The 10,181-nt window shown below is 22.4% G+C and overlaps 1 protein-coding gene across 1 annotated transcript in view; it reads right to left on the bottom strand.

Annotated features, from left to right (window-relative positions):
* The window catches only part of LOAG_18512 (CBR-PLL-1 protein), a gene marked incomplete at both ends in the record, with an annotated part of 14,903 nt that extends 5,009 nt beyond the window's left edge, over positions 1 to 9,894 (bottom strand). Inside the window, 16 exons of the mRNA XM_020451172.1 lie at positions 2,652 to 2,749; positions 3,251 to 3,397; positions 3,637 to 3,790; positions 4,253 to 4,357; positions 4,540 to 4,639; positions 5,091 to 5,217; positions 5,502 to 5,706; positions 6,122 to 6,296; positions 6,685 to 6,814; positions 7,420 to 7,623; positions 8,167 to 8,260; positions 8,746 to 8,850; positions 9,097 to 9,171; positions 9,280 to 9,409; positions 9,607 to 9,661; positions 9,867 to 9,894. Of these exons, the coding sequence (XP_020305070.1) occupies positions 2,652 to 2,749; positions 3,251 to 3,397; positions 3,637 to 3,790; positions 4,253 to 4,357; positions 4,540 to 4,639; positions 5,091 to 5,217; positions 5,502 to 5,706; positions 6,122 to 6,296; positions 6,685 to 6,814; positions 7,420 to 7,623; positions 8,167 to 8,260; positions 8,746 to 8,850; positions 9,097 to 9,171; positions 9,280 to 9,409; positions 9,607 to 9,661; positions 9,867 to 9,894 (1,932 nt within the window). The remainder of the gene's footprint in view (positions 1 to 2,651; positions 2,750 to 3,250; positions 3,398 to 3,636; positions 3,791 to 4,252; positions 4,358 to 4,539; positions 4,640 to 5,090; positions 5,218 to 5,501; positions 5,707 to 6,121; positions 6,297 to 6,684; positions 6,815 to 7,419; positions 7,624 to 8,166; positions 8,261 to 8,745; positions 8,851 to 9,096; positions 9,172 to 9,279; positions 9,410 to 9,606; positions 9,662 to 9,866) is intronic.
* Between the last annotated feature and the right edge of the window lie 287 nt (positions 9,895 to 10,181).

The raw sequence follows: 10,181 nt of genomic DNA, 5'->3' as shown, positions 1-10,181 counted from the left end.
GAATGAAACTACAATTCTATTACTTAATAATTGAAAGCCTTGCAAAATTGAATTTATCATTTATCAGTGGCATTACCACGTTTATCAATTGAAAAATAATTCACACCTTTACAAATAGTATTTATTTCTATTGTATTACAAGTTGTTAACAAATGAATTAAAGCAATTAGATCGAACAAATAAACTGGAACATATATATATATATTTCATATGCTTATCTCATGATTGAAATAATTTTTGAGTGGAATAAGTACAATAATGATAATAATAATAACGGCAGTAATAATAATAATAATAATAATAATAATAATAATAATAATGATAATAATAATAATAATAGTAATAGTAATAATAATAATAATGATAATAATAATACGGATTTCTTTCCTTTATTCCTTTAAAAAAATAAAAAGTAAAATTATTATTAAAAGAAAAAGTGGAAAGAAAAATGAGGCAACTCTTCCTCGTTTTTGAAACTTCATTATCAAAACATTGATAAAACTTTAAGATAGATGAACTAACTACTAATCCCCTTGAGATAGCTGAACATTTTCCATTCCTTTAAATTAGTTTGTCTTCTTTCCTTTTCCTTCAATTGCAATTACCCTCATTAAATAGAATAAAAATTTAAGAATAATAGTAAGTTACAGTTTCAAAATAATTTTTTATCTTTTAACATTTTCATTCATTCATTTTCATGCAAACAAATAAATTTACAATTTACTAAAATTGTTGTTCATCAATGTTGCCTTTTCTTATTAATTTATGATAAGTTTAATCAGAAAAAAAAGTGATAGAAATAATTTTTATCAATGATTTCAAGTATTTAACGCAATATTATATAGATGAATATTTTAAAATAGATAATTAATTTCAACACTTTCTTATCAAAATTATTTGCTGGAAAATATTTCTTATACGTCAGTTATACCAGTATTTAAGTTCAGTTAAAGTATAACAATAAAAACTATACATTGAACTTACCGCAATTACTGTAGCATTTTATAAATTTGATGAGAATTGCAATTAGGCGAATAATTAGCTAATTGGAAGTTATGAAATACAAGTGAAATTGAAAGGTATCCATAATTATAATTGTTAATTAAGTTCATTAGTTAAAAATTAATCAAAAGATCTTACAGTTCGTATTTTTTAAGAAACACTTTCAACATAAAGCATGAATTTTAATTTTTGCATGAAGTTATTGCTAATTGAAAAAGCAAACATCCAATACGCATTCACCTACTCATATTTGCATGACATGCTAACAGCATTTTGTTTTTCCAATAATTTCATGTTACTTTTTTTTCTATAGTCTTGCAAATACATGTCATGTAACTTGTAATCTTTACCTTGCAAATGCACATCGTCAACTTGCGATCTCAATGTTGCAACTGTCGTTAACTTGCGACTTCACAAAAATTGTTTGTAAAGAATTTTTTTGTTTTTGTTTTTTATCGCTTCTTACGCCTTACTAACTTTTTTTTAAACGATTTTACAAATGCATTTTGCTAACTTCTCGCATAACTTTATAATGGATATATGATTAACTTTTTTTTTAGCAATCTTAAATCAGACGAATGCATCGGTGCTATATAGGAATTTTTTCATTTCAATTTTAGTACTAGAAATTACATTCAGTAATTAATATGCAATTCGAAATTACAATTTTATAATCAAAAAAAAGAAAATAAATAATTGAAATGAGCAGCTGAATTATAATGCAAAAATTATTGAGCAAATTTTCACATGAAAAAATTTTCTATTAAACAAAAAAAAAAAAAACGATTTTCATATATCTTTTGCAACTTTTTTTTTTGTAAAAAATATAAATTATGTTTGAAATTTTTGAAAGAATTTTAATATTTTTAACATTATAGAATAAAAGAAAAGAAAAAACAAAAAAAAAAGAGAAAATCGAAATAAGAAGAAAATTTTTCAGACATTTTTACTTGTTCAAATCAAATTCTTTTTGTCATCCAATTCCCTTTTGCTTTTATTTTTTAGCTGACAAAAAAAAGAAAAGGAAGAGGAAAGAAAAATGAAAAAAGAAAAGGAAGAAAAATCACATATCCATGACGAATGACGATTAAATTTCCAATAAATTATATATTCCCAAGAAAGTATAATGATGATATCATTAGGGTATAATGATAATTTTGGAATATAATGATAATTGTATATACTGTAGTAAACATTCTAAAGTATAATAACAATTTAAAAATTTTTTAATTAAATGCTTTATTGACTGATAGGGAAAATTGTAGTAGCGTGGTAAATTAAAAAATGTTAATTTTTGAGCATATCAATTAATCTTTAATGATATCAATATCAGTATTGTTAATATGATATCATCAATGTGTTATCAATATAGTAGCAATATTGATACCATATAATACTATGATATTATCATTAAGAAATTCGATAAACGTCACCTTATGAGGCTTTAGTTTGTAAAATTATATTTTTATTGTTAATCAAATTAATTTAGTTTTTGCATTAACATTATAGATATCATTGGTTTAATTAATATTATTAGTGGAATTAGCAACAAATTACACTATCATTGTTATACGTTTTAAATTTACCAAATAACCTTTTATATAATAGACTTATATTTAAGTAATTTTTTAATTCTAATTTAAAATTACCCCTCCTCCACATCGATTTGTTATAGCAACATGGACGAAAAGTGTACAATTTTCCATTACTTCACCTTCAATATTCAATAAAGGCAGATGACGATAGCCTGAAAACTTTTTTTAATTTAAAAAAAAAGATTAGTTAATTTTGAAAGTTGATGAAAACGAAATTTGACAAATTCCTCAGCTTTAAAAAAGGAAGCAAAAAAAAAAAAGTGGGCACTGCAAAGTAATAAAGTAAAACAACGAAATTACTGTTAGCTAATGCAAAAAAAAAATAAGTGCTAATAGATTAAAATTAAATTTTATAATGATGAAAGTGAAACTGTCATGACAATGATTTGAACAAAAGTAGATGGAAAATTTTTTTAAAGTTCCCTTTTTTTTAAACTTAAATTTAAATTTTTTTAAAGTTCTTTTTTTTTGGTTTTGAAGTAATTTGTCTATCATTCATTTAACAAAACTTAATTTTTATGGATATTTTTCTATTTTTACGGACATACTAAACATTCCGAAAGATAAATTAAGATTTTCCGGAAAATTTACTATATTTGTTTGTTCATTTTCTTTCATCACATTGTAACATTCATCAAAATTTAAATATTTACCATTTTTTAGACATTCAAAAGGTATAGTATATTGTCCAATGAAATCATCATCGATAAAATCATCATCAAGTACCAAAAATCTGATCAATGCCATTTCGGGTACAGTAATTTCAAATTGAAATGATTCATCAAATGATGGATTAACACCTAAAGAAAAAAAAATTTTTTTTTGGATTAATTTGAAAAGTTTAATTGAGATAAATTTTTCAAAACAAAATATTCAACTAAGTTATATTTTGATATTTATTTCATCTTTATTGATTAAAATTCACAAAAATTCCTGGTAATTTCCAGTTAATAAATATTCATTTAATAAAGAATTTTAAATTTCTTTTTTTTCAAAAAATGAAAAAACAAATTTATTATTTCATAATAATTCAACTTACCATCATTTTTAACAGTTCTTGTCCTTTCCTCGGTACAATCAGTAGGACATCCAAATACTTCCACTACCACATAAGGATCTGTTGAATTACCTTTTGCTGTTGATCCACGAGGTCGAGGTAAATGTTGACCGGATAAAATTCGTAAATATAAAATCTAAAAAATTCTAATAATATTAAAAAAAATCAATTAAATTTAAAATTATTTTTGTTACATTTATTAACTTGCTGTTTATTGATTGCAAATCAAAAAAAAAAAAAATTTTTTTTACAGTATTACTACTATAATAATTATTTCCATTTTATTGTATTTCCAGTATCCTCTCTTATTATTGTATTGTTATTAAAAAAAAAATTCATGACATTAAAATAATCTTTTGAAATGTTTCATTCAACATTATGAAAGAAGTTAAATTAAAAAATTAAATTTACAAAAAGATTTTGAAAATTATCATTTTTAAGAAAAAATTTAATTTCTGTATGAATAAAAATTTATGTTTGCATTTAAATTTGAATTCTAACTATTAACATTTTTACATGTTAAAAGAAAAATTGTCATTTTCAATTAATTCAATTCGTTCCTTCTAAAAAAAGGAAAAAAGAAATATTAATGATAAACTTGTGGTGGAATTGGTATCATATCACCAGGTGTATATAATTCTTCACGCATTATTGATGGTTTAAGAACATAACCACATCCACCATTTTCCAAAAATTTCCCCTGCTAAAATTAATTCTTTATAGAATTTATTTGTTTTAATAATAAATATTATTTGTCTACTAATTATTTATATAATATTTTAATTACTACAAATTCATCATAGTACATATACACGCATATGTAAATATATAAAAAATATTTACTTAATAAATAAAAAATTAATTTTTAAACTGATAAAAACAAGCCTGTAAATCCATCATAAGTCCTAATGTTTGATAATTTAATGAAACCATTTGAATACCATAATTCCAGAATTCTTGTGGATTCATATTTGATGAATCAGTGCTTGAAAAAACAAAAAAAAATTCAAATACTCAATTAATCATTATATTTTTAAAATAATTTTTCGTTTTTCTTTTTTGTGAAATTAAATTTAAATGAATATAATTTCAAAAGAAAGTAAATGAAACTAATGTAAGTAATTGATAGTGTTATAATCGAACTTTAATTTTTCTGTAAAAATATCAATATTCACTATGAAAAATCAATAATTTACATGAATTACTTCAAACCATTAATAGTTAGCTCATTTTATCGTAAAAAAGTTTTTTATCTTTTTCATTTTTCCATTATTGCTTTATATTTCATACAAGGATTTGCAATTTTAGCACTATTATTGTTTTGAATAAAAAAGAAAATACCAATAAAAATGACGGGGATGATTAATTATGCTTTGAAATGCAAATTGAAAAATTAATTTTTTGCTAAATAATACCGTATAAATTTATAAGCTTACCGTGATGTATCTGGTGTAACAAGCATCAGATAATCTTTAGCTGTTTGAGCAAATTCTGACGGAAAATTTTGTATCATTTTAAGACAATTATATTCGGATGATGATAAAAGGTGACAATGTTTGTTTACTGTAAGCAAATACTATTTGTCATTTTAGCATAATAGTTAGAGAAAACTCGAAAAATATTCCAGAGAAGGGAAAAAACGAAAATATAAATGCAGCAAAGTGTATAATAGTATTTTATTTTTTAATAAATAAACAAACCCTATCAGCAATAATATCACAAAAATATTAGTTATCACAAAAAATATTAACTACTGTGAATGTGTACTGTAACCTACCGTAATTTAGACGGAATCGTACTGTAATTACAGTACTCCAACCTTTAATAATTTTTTTAACAAAACTTACATATATTATTCGTATTGAGTGGCATTTCTTTGAGTATAGTTGGAATTGCCCATGGACACATTAAATCGGATAATTTACGACAAATAAGCATTCGATTAATATTTTTCGATAAACAATCGATTACTTCATCGGTTTGTACCATATCATTTTCATTTTCCACAATCACTTCACCGATATCACCTGCGGCATCAGCAATTCGTCTACCCTAAAATCAGTAACGGAAATACAGTAACAGGAAATTACATAGGTATATTTTCTCCGCCGTTTTTTCCATTTTTTCTTTTTTTTATTTTTGTCAAAAAAAACGTCTTCCCGTTTTTTATTTTTTCGTTTTTTCATATGTGTTTTTTAAAAAAAAATCTTTCCGTTTTTTTCATTTTTGCTTTTTTCATATTTCTCTTCGTATTTTTTCAGATTACTTATTAACCTAATTAATCATCTACTTGACAGAAATTCTTTCAAGATTTAATTAATTCAAGTAATTTCTGCAGAATTCCAATTAGAATTCTAGTTCCAATGAAAACATTTTAAATCAAGAATGTTTTCGTTTTTTTTTTATTCTTTGTTTTCTTCTTAATATGTTGAATAATCTTCGATTGAATATAAATTATACAACATACGATAAGAATAATTTTCATTTGGAAATCTTCTGGTGTTGGTCGTCGTTCGGTCCAATCAGTAGGATCATTTTTTGGTTGATATAATTTGTCACCAAATGTATCACAGAGCATATCAGTAAGTATCATTTGCCATTCAGTATTTAAATGTATTTCTAATCGTAAAAATAATGGATACCTACAAAATATTGTATTATTTTTTTGATTAGATATTTAAAATGATTAAAATTCGACTAAAAATAAAAAAGAAAGGAGAAAATTATTGGAAAATTAAACGAATAAATTGAATATAATTGCAAAATTAAATTTAAAATAAATCTAATATCAAACATGTTAATTAAAGAGTAAATTTATTCATTCTTTTTTTCGCTTCGCCGATTTATTTAACAATAAAATTTTAATTTCATTAAATACGAAGTGTGACAATTAGTTGTGATGAAAAGTTAATTAATCCACTTCGAACAAATTATATAATTAATCATTAGACTTGGTAAATTGAATGATTTTGATTATGCCAAAACTTTCGTCAGTGTTATTTAAAAATGCAGCTATATATAAATGATTACTTTGACCATTGAAAAGCCATTTCATTGATAACATTCAGGACAGCTGATAAGGTTAGCTTAGAAGTACTATAACGATTATGGATCATCGGTTCTCTTTCATCAGTTCCTGCTATTGGTTCCCAAACATCCACTATAATAATATAGGGTATATTTGTGAGTAAATTTTATAAATTTAAAAAACATTTTTTCACGTTAACCTTATCAAAATACCGTAAAAATAATTAATTACAGATAATTAATTATGGAACAGTGATGTTAAGTAACCATGTAAACAAAAAATGTTGGTTGATAATAATCATTAATACGAAGAACTGATAGATGGAGAAAAGTTTTTAACAACTGTTTCACCTTTACGTGACCTTCTTTTTTAATTTTGAAATAATACTAAAGATTGACTAAGTTTATTCTGCAATTATTTATTAAATGCTTTTTCTTTCAAAAATTAGCTTTTTTTTTATTTAAAGAAATCTGGAATAATAGTAAGAAAATAAATTTTTAAATTTAACCAACAATAATGTTCGTCGTTCAATTAATTTAAAATTTGAAATGTTTATTGATAAAATTTTTGAAAATTATTTAATTAAAATATTCCAAAAAAAAATAAGATACAAAAATACATATTAATAAAATTCTTGATTTAATTTTAGTTTATTCATTCAACAAATGTTTAATTAAATTAAGCATTATTAAATATTATTAAAATTAATCATTATTAATAGTTAAAATTAAGCAAACCTTCAATAAATCGACAATTACGACGAAGTGCTGTGATATAACCTTGACAATTTAATGGTTCTTTTAATTGATCCTCAGTTAATGATGTATTAAAAGATGTTGCAATGAAATAATTGCTAAATGGTTGATTCATTTCTTGACATATATTTCGATGCGTATTATCAAATAAAAAATTTTCATCACTATAAAGATAATTGGTAAAACCTGCAAATGAAATTAATAAATGATAATTGTGATAAAAATTTCAAAAATTTACAAAAAAAAAGAAAATTCAATAAAGAAAAGAAATGTTTACAAAATTTGCTTAAAACAAAAGAAAATTATTAAAATTAATTGTAATAAAATAGAATTTTTTAGGGGGAAAAAAATTCAATAAAGAAAAGAAATGATTGCAAAAAAAGTTTAATATTTGTTCAAAAAAAAAAAATAAAAATAAAATAAAAAAATTATTAAAATTAATTGGAATGGATTAGGAATTTTTTAATTACGAAGTAATATTTATTTTTCCGTTTTCTTTTCTTTTTTAATTAGTATTCTCTTGTTTTAATTAAAGTAGTTATTAAGAATATAAATTGATTGCATATTCAATTATTTTTTATCGTTATTACACAATAAATTTTCCTATTAGTCATAAATTTTAATTAATTTTAAACAAATTTTTTGGTTTTATTTTTTAAAATTCTTTGAATATTTTAAAAATTTTCAAATTATTGATGAAAAAAAAAACTAATATATAATTAAAATTACCATCAACAGTCATATGATTAAGCTCTCGTACTTCATTACATGGTTCATATTGTTCAATAATTGATTTGCAAAATTCCATTGTTATACCTAATAACTGAAAAATATCATTAATTTTCCATTTCAAATTTAATTTTTAAATTATTGCATAATTAATGAACTTATTTCTCTTTTTAACTTCCATTTCATATTGTATTTAAGATATGCAATGAAAATAGTCGTCAATAGGACGTAAAGTATGAAGCGTACGTTTACTTATATATCATTATGTTAAGTAAATTATTTAAAGCATCAAATCAAAAACGATAATTGAAAAATTATTTACTTATTAGCTGACACCTATTAAATTGCATCAATTATGTTAATTAATTAACCTATTAAAATTATGATTTGAAAAAAAAAGGAAAAATATGTAAATCTAAGCAATGACAACAATAGAATTTCAAATTTTATAAATTTTTATAAATTTTATAAAATAAAATAAACTTAAACAATTGACATTTAAAATTTTCAAAAAATGATTAAAATCTTAAAATCCAATAGAAAATATATAAATTTGAAATTTTGCATAAATGAATTAACCCCTTGTTCGGTTTCTAAGAATAATTGAAGATCCTTGCAACTTAAATAATCCTTATTAGCATATCGAACCATTAAAAAATATATTTCAGATCTTGTTGCAACATCCTAAAAAATAAACGATCAACAATTAAATAATCCAAAAAATTTCAGTCTGATTTTTTTTCTTTAACTATAAAAACTTAATAATTAGTTCGTTGTTGATATTTGTTTCAAGCTTAATTGATAATATAAAGTGGTAAAAAAAGTGATGGGAAGAAAAAATTAAATTTAAAAACTTGAGTTGTGATATCAATGAAATAATCACTTCAATGATTAATTAATAATTACAGTAATTACGTGTAAATTATTAACCTTGTAAATTTCAACAAACTGTGAACGAGTAATTTTTCCACGTTGTAATTCATCCGGATTTAATTTACTTGCTTCCTGTAAACGGAAATATTATTACAGGTAGCATAATATTTAGTTGTCAGTAAATTAAATTTAGTCATTATTTCAAATAAATTAAAATAAAATTTTCGAAAAAAAAATCACCTTAACTTCATGTTCAACTTGACAAAGTAATATTCGTGGATTAAGTTTTTTAATTAATTCTACCGTTTCTTTTTCCGATAAGCAACCACATTTTTCAATATCTGTTTCATCAAATATTGATCCTAGCCACCTGAATATATAAATGAAAAAATTAATTAGCTAATTAATCAGCCTCATTTATATGTTTATACTTACTTTAAAAAACAAATAAATAAATTAGCCAATTAATTGAATGTATCCATGCTTCTTTTTTTCCTCACCAACTATTTGGCTATCATTTTTATAATGCAATAAAAAGTTCCTAAACAACACTTTGCAATTTCATACCTTTCACGAAGCGTCGCAAGTGGTTGCGAACCTGATGGTTGTGAGTCGCAAATACCTGTAAATGAAAAAGAAAAACATTGAAAAAGACAAAAAATTTTTTGTTTTTCGGTTTTCTTCTAAGCTCTAAATCTTCTAATTTCCAAAATCATTCACAAAATGATACAATGTGAGTTTTTAGAGAAAAAATTTTATGCCTAATAATGAACAATTAATTAATTACAAACTTCCCAACTATAATTGTTGAATTTCATCATGCAAACTTCGTATATTTTTTAATACACTTTTCATTTCGAATTTTTTACAAATTTTTTACAGCTTAAAAGTTAAATCAATAATTTTATATAAAAATTTAATAAATTTAAAATATTCATTGAAAAGATTTACAACATATATACAATACATTGATAGCTTTTACAACTTTTACAATATTTTCATTAAAACTGTAAAAATTTGCAAATTTTTATTTTTAATTTTGAAATTTTACTTTTTGGTTTTTTATTTTTTTTTGCTTTTGTTTTTTGAATAGAAAATAGAATCTAAAAGTGAAAAACAAAAATGATAAATTACATTTTTTT

The sequence above is a fragment of the Loa loa genome, assembly GCF_000183805.2.
Source record: "Loa loa unplaced genomic scaffold supercont3.339, whole genome shotgun sequence".
Classification (NCBI taxonomy): Eukaryota; Metazoa; Nematoda; class Chromadorea; order Rhabditida; family Onchocercidae; genus Loa; species Loa loa.
The sequence above is the reverse complement of the archived record's forward strand: the minus strand, read 5'-3'. Positions and strand labels throughout refer to the sequence as shown.